This window comes from Quercus lobata, chromosome 5 (assembly GCF_001633185.2).
Source record: "Quercus lobata isolate SW786 chromosome 5, ValleyOak3.0 Primary Assembly, whole genome shotgun sequence".
Taxonomy (NCBI): domain Eukaryota; kingdom Viridiplantae; phylum Streptophyta; class Magnoliopsida; order Fagales; family Fagaceae; genus Quercus; species Quercus lobata.
This window is the reverse complement of record NC_044908.1, coordinates 31,685,788-31,701,294: the sequence shown is the minus strand read 5'-3', so window position 1 is coordinate 31,701,294 and position 15,507 is coordinate 31,685,788. Positions and strand designations below refer to the sequence as shown.

Sequence of the window (15,507 nt, the reverse complement as noted above, 5' to 3'; positions counted from 1 at the left end):
CGATTGATCCGAGCTTTATACCATCAGCTCATATAATCAAAGAGAAGCTGGCGACCAGCAAAGGAGGCTAAAACCATTTAGACAACCAATAAAAAGGTAGTAATTGGCCTACAAAAGTTAACACCTTATATTTTGATAGCAAATGGCAATAACAACTTGATGATGAATTTGAGCTCTTTTTACAATCTTTTATCTATTGGCAATTCATATGCCAGACCTAAGGACAGTATCATACAAAAGCTTCTCTCTCTCTCTCTCTCTCTCTTCCCCCCAATCCCCAAGAAAAAATCAAAGACATGCAAATGCCATCTTCTCACTGCACATCCACAATCCATAAATCCTATCTGCTTTCAGGGAACTTAGCCTCGTATGCCTGGGGCACCTACATGCATTTGTAGAATTTACTTGTAGTTTTACTATTGAGGACTACGTATTAAAATAAACAAAATAAAATGAAGAGAGAAATTATAATTACCATATAAGTTGCAGTAATCATCTTTCCAGCAAACCATCTACCATGGAGAGCACATTGTGCAGCAACTGCACCTTGTGTATTTTCAAATCACAAATACACAAAACCAGCACTGTTCCTGTAATCATAAATACAACAACAACAACAACAACAACAACAACAACAACAACAACAACAACAACAAAGAGTCCCAAAATTTTGGGGTCAGTTGTAGACCCTCAACAAAGTAATTAGGTTCAGTCACATGTATTCTTTTCCTGTATTCTATTCTATCTAAATATATCAAGAATATTTGAAAGAATGGGAAAAAAAAAGGGGGGGAGGGGGGGGGGGAAGAGGAGGTCCACACAAAAAATAGCTTACTTGTCTACAAATATATGTTTCAGTTTCCCAAAATTCAAACATTCATTTTGAACATCTTCTTTGATGTCCAACTCAAAATCTGGTTCTGTCTGCAAAGAAAGAAATTACTTTTAAAAAGCGTGCCCCACCAACCTCATCATTTGGATCAAACATATCATTCAATAATAAACATTCACTTGGAACACCAATTGTATCAACAGTTGGCAAAGTAGCAATGGGAACTTGAAGACCTGAACCACCATGTCCAGCAAGAGCAGGAACAAGGGGAGTAATCGGAGATACTGCAGGTAAAGCTCCTAAAATAGGCACTGTTGGTAAAGTAAGGCCTGTGCTATTGAAAACTGGAGTGCCAGCGGAACCAGCAACGCTTCAAAAGAAAGGAAGAAAATGTAAGAAGAAAGAGGTCAATTTCAATATACCGCAACAAACTAGGAAGAGAAAAACCTAGATCCAGAGCCACTGCGGTCCAACTTCTGCATGAGAAGTGCTTGAGATCGTGCATTTTGAGACTGAGAATTAAAAGAAGAATTGTGTCAGCTTGGCCAATAATTTATTTGAGAGAAAAAAAAAAAAAAAAACAAACAAAAAATTGTGAATAACAGATCCACCAGAAATTCAAGAGAGAGAGAAAGATCGTTAATTGATAACTTACAGAAGGAAAATGTAAAACTTACTTGAAAATGCAAATGAAAGAAAAGGAGAAATAGGCTCAAAAACTAAAACTTTTAAGATATCAAAATTATTGTTGACATAGAATCAATTAAGATTAACATAAGGTCATGATACATTTTTTTGTGACATAACAGCCACACCAAAAACATGCTTTAGGTAATACACGCTTTAGACATGTAAGAACAATCAAACACCTTAGACTTTGATTATCAAGATCGATTATCAAGCCTTAGACTTTCAACCAACTTCAACAAGGAGAAAGAATTTTTATTATTTTTATATTATAAAAAATAAAAATAAAAAAGAGAAAATGGAGGTATAACTAACCAAGCCACCTCCTTCATCATCATCAAAATCACCAGAATTTGCTCCAACATCTTGCGTTCCAGCTTGATCAGTAAGAGCTGAAACCTGAACAGGAAAAGAAAAGAAGGGGGAAAAGGAGGAGAGAAGTCAGGTAAAAGATCATATTCAAAGTAGAAGAGCCTATAATAAGAATTTTTGGTACAGCATACACCATTCTTTCATGCAGCATTGACAGAAGAAGAATGCCATCAAGTTTTATACAGAAGCACGTGCCAAGTTACTAAAGACCGGTAACAGGGCAACACAGGCATTCAATTGTTTGATTTGAAAGCATTGATCTTAGAAAGGACTCTGGATCATCAAGTAAAACTCTTTGAAACTGTTGTATTAACTAATACGCTGCTACAGAAAGTAACAGCGTAAAATATGTGAAATGACAAGAAGCTGGTAATAAAACAATGAGATTTGTACACTGTTGTTTCAGACTCAGTGCATTGAAAGATTGAATGGCAATACCTTGATAAGCCGACCTGCAATCTCCAACTGTTGATTCAGACTCAGTGCATTTCTTGCGTCTTCAAGAAGTGCAAACAGCAATAAACAACTTATTCAATTAGCCTACTAAATCAGAAGGAACCTTGGTGTGCATATAATATGCCATCTAGAACATCAGCAGAGCCAAGAACACCATATTAAGATATTATACCAAGTGATTCAGATACAAGCTGTATGTGATGTTGAAGCCAATTATCAATCTATAAGAGTAAAGGACTAATTATATCATTCAAAGCTTCTTGTGTAGTTAAGCATGCAAAACTGTGTTGCATAGAAATTTTAAGTGCTGCATTTTCAAGCAATTTCACAAATGTTTCACAAATAGCACTCACCTGGACAAAGCCATATCCTTTGCAATGTCCAGTTTCATCAACAGGCAACTGCACCAACTCTACTTGACCAACTGCTTCAAAAACCTGTTCAAAATAAAAGCAATGGATCAACAGAATTTAGTAAAGAATAAACATATCAAGAATCCAAAAAGAAGTAACAATCTGATACAGACACTAGATGCAGGTCCCAGATCACATGGCTAGATTTTGAAAGCTCGTGTCAGCCCCACTGATTAAAAATCCTATTTAATTTAGGGATACAATTTTAATTACTTATATTGTAATTTGGATATTTACTTTCCAACTTAGTTTAGGTATTTATTTCATTTTCTGTCTAGATTAGTAGAATTATTTTTATTAGTCAGAATAATTTCCTTTCAGTGTCAAGTTGGTTAGTTTAATTTAAGGACACCTAGAGTTCAGAGTTATTGACAATTGGCTTGCTTAGTAAAATTTCTTTTGGAACATTTCCAATGGTTTGGTGCTGACTCCAGCCAACACTAGGTGGTGACTCCTAGTTTTTTACATTTTCTTCTTTGTTTCTTTTATTGAGGTTTTTTTTCAGTGTTTGTTATGCATCAAAATTTGGTATCAGAGCTAGGTTGTTCTGTCTCAATGACAAGGCATGATAACCATAACATAAGAAAAATAAATCAAGAAAACCAGTGAGAAGACTAAAGGGAATCTTTATAGCTGAAAAATTCTCTCACACAACTATAAATTAAGAATTTATCAAAAAAATGTAAAAACAACAACAAAAGCATATGATTGTAACAGGTTGAAATATCCCACACAGGTTTACCACATTGCAACCTGCCTTAAGGTTAGTCCAATCAACCAACTCTAATAACTTTTGCATTATAATAATCCTATGGAATGACTGCAAACAAATTATGCTTACCTGACGAAGATCAGCTTCAGTTATGTTGTAATGCAGATTCCCAACATACAGCCTTCTGGTCCTTCCTGAATAGAGGGCTTATACCTTCCTGAATAGAGGCCTATAAGCCCACCTGATACACCAGCCACTGCAGTAGTTGACTGGACCAGATTCTTTTCTGCTTCTGATGGTTTTACCATAACTGGTTGACCAAGAAGAGGAAGACCAGAGAGTGCTATTGCCATAGGTACTGACATTGCATCATAGAACTCAATATAACTGCCAACAGAAACAATTTTAGCATAATCATAAGAATTGCACATATAATAATACTACAAGCTCCAGACACAGTACTAAATTAAATAAGTACCAACATAAAAATATTTCACTTCCCTTCAAACCAATCACCCCAGGAAAAAGATTAACATTGTATCACAATATATCTAATATCTAAAATATTCTACTGCAAGAAACTAGGGTCCTTGCAGATCACTTTTCCCAAGTTCTAATCAGAACTTTCCCCTGAATGATATAAATCAAAGGTGAACATAATATGACAACATTCATTCTGCCAGATTTTGGACTGGTGCCACTCATGTTTTATCCTAGCTATGGCAAACAGAACATTCCATTTATTTTCATAGACTATTTTTTTTTTCTTTTTTCTTTTTTTCTGTTTACAATACAGATGGATCTCCAAACCTATGTGGCACAAATTTCTGCAAATCCCATATCTATTGTAGTTTTTTGCAAATCCCATATCTACGGGAGTAGAAGGTTTACTTTCTTTAATGAAATAGCTTCATTTATTGAACTGAAAAACAAAAATGTAGCAGCAATTTTAGGATTTAATACAACATGAAATTTCCAAAAATTTAACATTTATTGGTTATGTTTATGCATGTGAACTGCAAAACAATTTCAACTAAGATTTATTTAGGGAAAATAAAACATACCCAACTCCTTTGGATCGTCTTGAATTGCGGTCCATTATAAGGTGTACGTCTCAAACCTGAAAATTGTGCTCTCCAGATATTAGAAAGATGAGAGACAAAGAAATAAGGTAACAATTTACATTGGAGTGTGAGAAAAAAAGAAAAATCAACTCATAGTGCAACATTCCTCAACACTTAAGGGTGGATTTGAGCAACGGATGGAATTAAATACATAGTTGAAATTGAACACTTTCTGCCTCATTTTAGAACATGTCAATTTGCTTTACGTCAAATCCACCCAGAATTGATCATTGCCTAAACAAGTGGGGGTCACTTACACCAGATTTTGTTTGTGTGCATTCAACCAAGGCAAATGTCAAATTTGAGAATTAGGATGGCAATATGGTAAAACAGGGTAAAGGCCTTCAGGCCCATTTTCTTGAAGAGACAGAATATGTTTTTTCTATTCATTAAGTTACACATGCACCCAGAGGATTTTGACTTTTGAACCTATGATCTTGCCATCCAACACCATCTTTTGGGGATAGCTAAATATAATTATATAAACTACAAACCAAGAAAATAAATATGGCAATACCAACCTCGCCAGCCTTTGAGAAGAACTCATACACATCTCTTTCATTTGCCTTCAAAAAAATCTTCAAAATATTAAGCCAAGATAATAAGTCAGACCTCAAGCTGTCAAAATTAACAAAATAATACATATGCCAAATGCATTTGATTACCTGGTAAGCAAATACAGTCCTCTGATCCTTTTCAGGGACAGCCTCTGGTTCAGCCACTTCCTCCTTTTTCTCTTTATACCGTCTGCAAGTAATGAAAAAAATGTGAAATATAGACCCAAAAAATTCACCAACTGATAAGTCTGTCAATGAATAATTCTTATGGAAAAAACAACCTTAGCCAGAACACTCTTAAAGTGAAGAGTAGCATAGACATTGTTTTACTCCTTACAAAAAATATGTATATGTATTTAATGTGGCAAAACTGCCTTGGATTGCAAACGAAAAGGAAGAAAAGAACAATCCCAAAATGGCAGCAAATTATTCTCCACTATGTGTAAAAAGGCCGAACCCAAGTACAGTCCTGCAGGGAACTACACAAAGTTAACATGAAATTACCAACGCAGGCAGATTCAGAAATTTAAAGATTGCTTCATCTTAAGATTTGATAAGGACCAACCTGGAGAAAGATGTGGCAATTAAAGGTAATGAAAACATTGAGACCAATATAATCATAAACGGAAACAGCATCATGTTGTATTGATGGCAGTACCCAAGGACCTAATAGCATTAACTTGGAACCTGTTAAAAGCTTATATTTCCACACAACAGATAGAACAAAATTGAGACCTTAAAAATTAGGTCTACAGTCCTATATTTGTTTGTAAACCCATACTTTTGACATGATCACATTATACCCAGGTAAGATAAAAAAATGGAAATACACAATCCAATCAGTTCTTGGTAATGATTATAGAGAAAGCTTGGGTTGTAAGGTCTCATCATTTGGAAAGCTAGATAAATAAGACACCATTCACAAATTGTATGAAGTTTCTTGTCAAAAAATCTAAACTACTACACACAATTCCCAATGTATAAGCAAAGCAATCAAATCCCAGGTCACCAATTTCAGAAAGTCCATTTCTACTTTGTGACTAAGTTCATTGTCTTAGAAAACACCAATTTCACAAAACCACAGCAAAATCTAAACTTTAAAACGCAATTACCAATATTTGAGCCAAAAAAAAAAAAAAAAACCAAGATTTCCAATTCCACAAGTTCAACATCAGCCAACAAAATTCAGACTTTAATGCAAAAAACCAAAACCAAAAAATAAAAAATTAGGGATGTATAAAATTATAAACAATTATAGGAATATATAACCGTTTTTAGAGGTTGATATTACTGTGCAGAGTTGAGAAGAATGCCATTAAAAGATGTCTTCGATAAGCTGTCATGTCATGTTTATTATGTCTGGCTTAATTGTTCAACCTTTTGCAATAATTATAACTATCACTGGACTGAGCCCTAAAAAGTTAATATAAAGTTGCAGATACGCAACTTGGCCTCCTGCAGAAATCTGAACCATATCCTATATTTCAGTGACCACAAAGTGTAATGGGCATATAGTTTTGTACTAAAAACAATTAAGAGTTACCTGTTGTTTTGAATGGGCTTCAAACTGAGGTGCCTTTGACCTAAGCTTCTCTGCTTGATCATATAAGTTGTAATGAAGGTATTTGCAAAGTAGTAGGTTAAGAAGTGTTTCCTGCACTATCTGTTATCTCAATCTTCCTGTCACAGGAATGAGATCCCCACGAGAAGTAATATAACAAGCTCAATTTTCTTGGAAATATTTATCTGTCAGTTGATTGAGCTTTTTGTCATTAAAATTGATTGAGCTTTTTGTCATTAAAATTTCATTGCAAATGCACTGCAGCCACTAGCAAGAAATATATCATTCTGATCAAGGAACCAAGCGCAAGACATTTGCTGGGCCTATGCTTGCCAAATAAGAACTTCCACATCACAATTTTAACATTCTCATCTTAGGGCTTCTTTTCTTCCCTCTCTTTTTTTTTTTTTCCATTTTAATTTTATTTTGTTTGGATCATAGTAAGATTTCTAATCTAGTCCGTCATTCTTACCTTAGAGCTTCTTCTTTTCACTCTCTTTTTCTCTGTTTTTATTTTATTTGGTTGGACATAAATAAGGTCTTTAATCCAATTGTTTACAAGTTATAACGCCATCAGAGAGGCACACAAAAAGTTACAAGTAAAATGTCATAATTCTTTCATGAAATTGCCACAGGCATTGCGAAGAGCTTTGGTGGCAGGTAGTGTTTAAGGGTTGATTGAAATATTGAAGGATAGGACTGACCTTCAAGAATTGAGAGGGGGAAGAGAGAACAGGAAACAAAATTTTTGGTTAATTTCTGCATGATCTCCTTACAAGGCCAAATACCTATTTGTACATGTATCATCCTGACCAGTAGATAAACTACCTAGCTGATCTAGTAACTCCTTTGGCCAGCTGGCATAACTACCTCTAACAACCTACCAATTAGTCACATGCTCCAACAATTGAGCACATGCTCTAAATTCTGCTACACTACTAAGCTAGCATAATACTGCCCTTATCAACATATATATGTGCCTAAGTAATTACAACTGGTCTTGAATTAGTTCAAACTAGCAAGCAAGCTTTTCTCACACAGTCACTACTTAACACAGCACCAGAGCAGCTCATAGGCTCAGGCAGCACGAGATCAAAGCACACAACAGTAGCTCTAGGATTTAGACAACACCAGATCACAGCACACATATGAGACATAATATGAGATTCCTAAGAATCATTAATGTTTGATACAAATCAAGAATAAAATTCACCTACATTACATCAATACTTTTCTGCCTACCTTAAAACAAAATGATACCAAAGGAAACAACATGATAACAGTCTCATTTGTATCACAATTACATAACAAAATCCTACGATTATCACTAAGATTTCACTTCTTATCCAGATAGCTCAGTTGCTCCATCAAGTGACACAAGGCTTTCCATGAAAGAATTAGCTATATGTGGAGCATTCTGGAAACCAAGATCCTTCCCATGTAAAGTTTCAAGGTCAAGCGAAACAATCACCTTGCGTCTCTGTTCAGCGTTGGATTTGGGATAAACTCCATTCTTTATAACTAGCAGTTCACCGTGACTGGTGCAACCCAAGAAATGTACATAGTTAACATTTTCAAACTTGACAAAAAAAAGTTTACTCCATGATTCGTGCACACCATACTCCCTCATCACCCATATGAAGCATGAATTACGATGAGAACTCACAAAGTCTCTGTATTCATAGTTGATGACGCCACTGATGTGGAGGTAACCCAATGTAATGAAGGCCAGTTTCCCCTTGAACACCATCAGAGAATTTGGTACCGCCATTAGACCTTGTGGTAGCAGTTGTTGTACATCAGGAAGTGCTATCTCTCCAAATTTATCATTATTGACATCAAATGACAAAATCACGTAAGGAAATGCGGCTTCAGAAATGTATCCCAACCAATGCAAAGCCCTACTAACAAATGTGGAAGTTTTATTGGTGAAAGGTGTTGGGTGCGCTGCACCATGTTCCAGCCCACACTTTGTCTTAGCTCATTAAATGAGCTTGTAGAAAAATTGGCAAGAAGTCAGCAAAGCAAATTGAACCTGCTGGAGGAGCTTGTCTTTAATGTTTCTTATCTTTTCTTCATTATGTACAAAAGTCACCATGAGTAATTGGAGTGGTTGGCTTAGGCGTGTCCAACATGCTGAAGGGAGAAAGAAAAGAAAGAAGCAAAAGCAAGACACATTCTGCTATGGCAAAGCTGAAAGGAAAAAGGAAAGAAACAAGCAAGGCCATTCGGCCAATGAGAGCTAAAGAAAGAAAATGGTTGAAGCAAAGTCAAGATAAGTGGCTTGTATTTAATGTGACTTGATGTGAAGAGTGTGAAAGGGAGAAAAGAAGAAAAGGTGAAAGAAATAAAAGGGTAGAGGCCATTCGGCCATTTGGGCAGAGGGCTGAAGAAGTGAAGTCCCAAAGAAAAAGAAGTGAAGTCCCATTGTGAGGTGAGGACTAGTGCAGTCTTGAAGAGCTGCGTGAGTGAGAGCAAGCAAGAGAGAAGAGAAAAATAGAGAGAGTAAGAGAAAATACACAGTGAGGAAGAGAGCAGTGAAAAGAAAAAGAGAGTTTTTTTTTTACTCAAGTTGTATCTCTAAGTGTTGTAATCTCTATTTTATATAGTGAAATTATTCGGAGTTTGTCCCGTAGTTTTTCCCTTCAAGGAGAAAGGGTTTCCACGTAAATCTTTGTGTTTTTGTGTGGTTGTGCTTCCGCTGTGCTTGCTAAAATTTATTCACAGTAATATAGAATTTTTCCCAACAAGTGGTATCAGAGCGTAGGTTCGACTGGGAGCAATGGCCGGAGAAGAAGGAAAGACGTCAGGAATCGAGAAGTTTGACGGCACAGACTTTGGCTATTGGAAGATGCAGATCGAAGATTATTTGTATGGGAAGAAATTACATCTTCCTCTTTTGGGATGTAAACCAGATAGTATGGAAGAAGAAGAATGGAGTCTTCTTGATAGACAGGTGCTAGGAGTTATACGATTAACTCTAATAAGATCAGTTGCACATAACGTTATGAAGGAAAAGACCACAGTGGATCTTATGAAGGCTTTGTCTAGCATGTATGAAAAGCCTTCAGCTAACAATAAGGTGCATCTGATGAAGAAGTTATTTAATTTGAAGATGGTGGATGGTACACCTGTGGCTCAGCATCTGAATGAGTTTAACACCATCACAAATCAATTGTCCTCTGTGGAGATTGATTTTGACGATGAGATCCGTGCATTAATTGTTTTGGCTTCTTTGCCAAACAGTTGGGAGGCCATGAGAATGGCAGTGAGCAATTCTGCAGGAAAAAGCAAACTCAAATATGATGATATTCGAGATTTGATTCTAAGTGAGGAGGTTCGCAGAAGAGATGCTGGTACAAACAATGCACAAGATCAAGCTCTTGTTATGGAGAACAGGGGCAGAAATAGAAGCAGAGGGCTTGATGATCGGGCCAAATCTAATGACAGGTCACAGTCAAAAGGTAGATCTCAGTTTAAAGAGATGAGAGAATGTTTCCATTGTGGGAAAAAGGGTCACATAAAAAGAAACTGCTGGCATTGGAATAAAGAACAAACTGAAGAGAAAGATGAAAAGAATGATGATGAGAAGAATACTGCAGTAGTTGTGTTTCATGAGGATGTTTTGATGCTCTCTCTTGAAGAGCAAAAATGTAAGCATGTTGCTAAAAATGATGTTGAGTGGGTTGTTGATTCAGCAGCTTCCCACCATGTTATCCCCACAAAAAGGTTGTTCACCACATACAAAGCAGGCGACTTTGGTGTCGTGAAGATGGGTAACTCTAGTTCTTCAAAAATTGTGGGAATTGGTGATGTGTGCATCAAGACAAATGTTGGTTGCACGTTGATATTGAAGGATGTGCGGCATGTTCCAGATTTAAGGATGAATGTGTTGTCTACTTTGGCTTTGGATCGAGTGGGTTATAGTAACCATCTTGGCAATGGAAGATGGAAATTTTCTAAAGGATTATTGGTTATTGCAAGAGGACGTGCTTGTTGTGGCATGTACAGAACTCATGTGAGGGCTTGTAAGAAAAAGTCCAATGCAACCAAAGTTTTTGAGAAAACTCAACAATTGAGAGTTGATAGTAATGGTGTTGCAGCCAAGAGAGTAAAATTCTCTCTACCTGAAAGTGACTTAAATGAGAAAGTGATATTTGATGAAAAATATCATGATGCAAGGAAGAATGATGAAGTGAAAGATTGTGAAGGTCTTGAGCAGGGGGAGCCAAGAAATTGGATTAAGGATATCCAAAGTGAAATAAATTCTTTGAGAATGAAAGGAATTAATTTTGATGAAATTTTCTCAGTGTTAGTGAAGATAACAAAGAAGGTTGAGTCTGGTGTTGACTTGGCCGGAATGAATTCTAACTGAAGAGTTGGATCGAAGATCTCCTCCGTAGTGGGCTGGAGGGGGAGATTGTTGGGTGCGCTGCACCATGTTCCAGCCCACACTTTGTCTTAGCTCATTAAATGAGCTTGTAGAAAAATTGGCAAGAAGTCAGCAAAGCAAATTGAACCTGCTGGAGGAGCTTGTCTTTAATGTTTCTTATCTTTTCTTCATTATGTACAAAAGTCACCATGAGTAATTGGAGTGGTTGGCTTAGGCGTGTCCAACATGCTGAAGGGAGAAAGAAAAGAAAGAAGCAAAAGCAAGACACATTCTGCTATGGCAAAGCTGAAAGGAAAAAGGAAAGAAACAAGCAAGGCCATTCGGCCAATGAGAGCTAAAGAAAGAAAATGGTTGAAGCAAAGTCAAGATAAGTGGCTTGTATTTAATGTGACTTGATGTGAAGAGTGTGAAAGGGAGAAAAGAAGAAAAGGTGAAAGAAATAAAAGGGTAGAGGCCATTCGGCCATTTGGGCAGAGGGCTGAAGAAGTGAAGTCCCAAAGAAAAAGAAGTGAAGTCCCATTGTGAGGTGAGGACTAGTGCAGTCTTGAAGAGCTGCGTGAGTGAGAGCAAGCAAGAGAGAAGAGAAAAATAGAGAGAGTAAGAGAAAATACACAGTGAGGAAAAGAGCAGTGAAAAGAAAAAGAGAGTTTTTTTTTACTCAAGTTGTATCTCTAAGTGTTGTAATCTCTATTTTATATAGTGAAATTATTCGGAGTTTGTCCCGTAGTTTTTCCCTTCAAGGAGAAAGGGTTTCCACGTAAATCTTTGTGTTTTTGTGTGGTTGTGCTTCCGCTGTGCTTGCTAAAATTTATTCACAGTAATATAGAATTTTTCCCAACAAAAGGGGAGACCACAATATTGTTTGTCAATGAGATTCCAATCTTTCTCCAAGAGTTAGAGCTTAATGTATAAACCTCAGCCTCAACCTCAAACCCACGGTGGTTGGGAGCAAGCATTTGATAGATATTGACAACCTTGTAGTCATTGGTCTCAGATTGATAAGCCAATTCAGTAGAAACCCGATGAAAATGTGTAAAGGAATATATAGAATCAGGCAACCTCTTAACTTTTCTAATGCTGGGGTTCCACAAATATATAGAATCAACATTAGTGGGATTGTCTCTAAATTGATAGAGACACACCAGGCCATTGCATGAACCAGCTGATAGGGCATAAGATACAAGAAAAGCAAAGGGAATTGGATACTCGGAAATCCTATCAAATGCGTGGTCGTAACCACCGATAAAGCTTGGGATGTTAGGAGGATAAGCAATAGTAGAAGGAATGTTTATGAGATAAGCTAAGTTGTTGTTGTTGTTGTTGTTTTTGTGATAAATAAGGTGGTTGGAGATGAAATTAGGAGTGGCGATAGAGGAGTACCAGGTTTTGGAGACGCACCTGAATCTTAGGACTGATTTGACAGGCAGCCTTGCCAAGATGTTGAGTACGATGTCATGTGGGAGATGGTTCTTATTTTGTCGGAGGATCCGACGAGGAGGAGGTTCCCTTGTTTGAGACATTGCTAGGATGAGACCCAGAGAGCCAAAGAGGTTGGAAGGAGTCACCAACAAGATGAAGAGGAAAAGGCTACTGAGCGACCAAAGCAGAAATGTTTGTTAAAATGTCAACTTTTTTAACTCTGTTTTTTGTCTGATGAACGGAGGACGAGGGTTTCCTTGTTTTGATTCTTTCGAATTTGATTAAATAGCATCACTGAACTTATTGTACCTCTGAGTACAACCCACACGTTCCCTTTCTTGGGGTCCGATGTTTGAAGTTTAAACCCTAGCGGAAAGTGGAGCTGCCTCTTGCAGCTAACTCTTAATTTATTAGTTCGGCCAAATCAGGAAATTAACCTTAAATTTCAAACATTATAATTACTTGTTTAAGTTTTCAAATTATATTTTTTACTAGCATCTCAAGTTTAAGAGACTCAATTTAGGGTCTATAAATCGAGTTTTTGAAACTCGATTTTCATGTGTTGTTCACATCTGATGTGACACTTTTTTCACGTGGCATCGACCTGGAAATCGAGTCTTCTAACCCAAAAATAATAATTATTAATGACCCAAAATGCAGAAACAGCAAAAACGCAGAAAGAAAGAAAAAAAGAAAGAAAGAGAGAAGAAGAAGAAGAAGAAGAAGAAGAAGAAGAAATGGAGATGCAAGCTCAACCCAGGCCGCAACGCAACCCAAGCCTCTCTGATGAACACATATTCTTCTCTGATGAACACATATTTTCAGGAATTGTTGTTGTCGTTGTGGTTTTCTTTGTTTTGTTTTTAGATGTAAATCGAGTCTTAGAGACTCGATTTCCAGGTATATGCTATGTAGAAAAAGTGCCACATCAGACGTGAACAACTCATGAAAATCGAGTCCCAAAAACTCGATTTATAGACCATAAATCGAGTCTCTTAGACTCGAGATGCTAGTAAAAAAATATAGTTTGAAAACTTAAACTACTAATTATAATGTTTGAAATTTAATGTTAATTTCCATTTTTCTCCTATTAGCTCTCTTATGGGATTAGGGTGAAGTTTGCATTCACTCACAACCATAGTAGTTTGTTAGGGCTCAATCTAATATTCGCTAACGGAGGGTGTCCCTATAGTCATTCTTAGGGGGTGAGTCACAAATTCATAATGGTAGCCCAACCCCCTTTTTTGGCCATAAAAAAGAAAAAAAGAAAAGAAAAAAAAGAGTAACCCACACACTTCAGGCTTCAAGGGCAGGTTTAAAATATAAATAAACAAATAAGGGCTATAAGGAGGATTTTTGTTTTTATTTTCAAAATAGTATAAAAGTAATTTTCAAAAAATTGAAATTGAAACTAGTTTTTAGATGGTAATTTTATATTATATGTGTTTGACTCCCACTTTTAAGAACAATTTATAAAATATTAAAAACAAAAAAAAAGTCTATTTTTCAGATTAAAAAAAAAAAATCTACAAAAAGTAATGTATAAAATTTGTATATCACTTATTTTATTTTATTTTTATAATTATAAGTTTCAAATTTGAGGTGTAAGAATTCTTTTTTGATAAAGATAAACTTATTAATTTAAAAGATAGAAGAGTGTGGACAAATATGTGAGGTCCACTGTTTTCAATTTATTTATAACTATGCCAATAAAAACATTTTCTATACCCTAAAAACATCCTCTCAACCATTTTCAAAAATCTTGTTTTGAATAAGGAAAATAGGAAACAATTTTTTGAAAACTATATTTAGAATTTTAGAGAACATTGGCCAAACAATAGATTGAAGTGTAGGACCCACCATTTTATGAATTGTAAAACATAAAACTATATTTAAATACTCTTATCAAACATGAACTTTCTCCATTCTTTGTGGGACACACACACCAAAAGTGAAAGGGAAAATACATATGTCCAATACTTAAAATATAATTATTCTCTATCCTTCTCGTTATTGGGAAACATGCCCACAAAAAGTGAAAGAGAGAATGTATACCTCCTAGGACATTCGATTGGTAATGAGGTTATCTCATTGTACTCTATTTATATAAGTGGAAGTGGAATGCATAATGAAAATCAAGTGGAATTAAAAATAAAAAATAAAATAAAAATCTCTATCATGTTCAGAAGATTAGTCATCTCAAATTCGACTAAACCAACCCTTCTGAGGAGCAACTTTGATTTAAAACACTTCAAATGTCCTCCCAGCAAAGAGTTTTAAACCAAGGACTATATACCATGAAATACATAACAACAATATAACAATCACCAATTTGCAAATTACAGGCATTGACCAACCAACTGGTCCAACCCACTCTAGGAAGGGTAAAGCAATAAGTGCTCGTTTTCTGCCTTGAGAAAATGTAGAACATTCACTTTGTAACCGCCATCAACACAAAAAAAAATTACTCGGGAACAGATGAAATTTCAGAATATACTTCAATATGGTGAAAGAGAAGTCATTTAGATTTTAAGCAATGAACCTAAGACATAAAATAAAATAAACGAAAAGTCCAATAATGGTAAAAAAACCAGTAAATGAAAACTTGATGGAAAACATTGCATAAAGCATTAAAGTGCCTTTTGCATATTACTGTGCAATCAAAACTCACTGTCATCCTCCTCAGCAATGTGCTTTGCAAGCTCTTGCTCCTGCTGTTGTCTCTCCCTCCTCTTCTTGGCACTTTCTTTCTCTTTATTAGAATTTGATGGAAATCTAAGTACACGCACTGCCTTATTATGCATATTGACGCAGAAATCAATCGTAGAGTTAAAGTGATGGAAATAGGGTAAAGTAATCAAAATTGTAAAATTGTGTATTTTTATATTACGGGGGGTTAAAAACTTAAAATGAAGTGAGCATTTTGTAAAAAAATTAAAATTATTTATATGTGAGTTTTTTTGTGAAATAAAAAAATAACA

At 35.8% G+C, this 15,507-nt stretch overlaps 1 protein-coding gene and 1 pseudogene across 1 annotated transcript; both read right to left on the bottom strand.

Moving 5' to 3' along the window:
* Nucleotides 1–179: 179 nt before the first annotated feature.
* Nucleotides 180–6,627, bottom strand: LOC115990343 (annotated as a pseudogene).
* Nucleotides 6,628–11,919: 5,292 nt separating this feature from the next.
* On the bottom strand, nt 11,920–12,627 carry LOC115990342 (F-box/kelch-repeat protein At3g23880-like). The gene has a single exon (XM_031114182.1). The coding sequence runs from the start codon at nt 12,625–12,627 to the stop codon at nt 11,920–11,922; it is 708 nt and encodes a 235-aa protein (XP_030970042.1).
* Between the last annotated feature and the right edge of the window lie 2,880 nt (nt 12,628–15,507).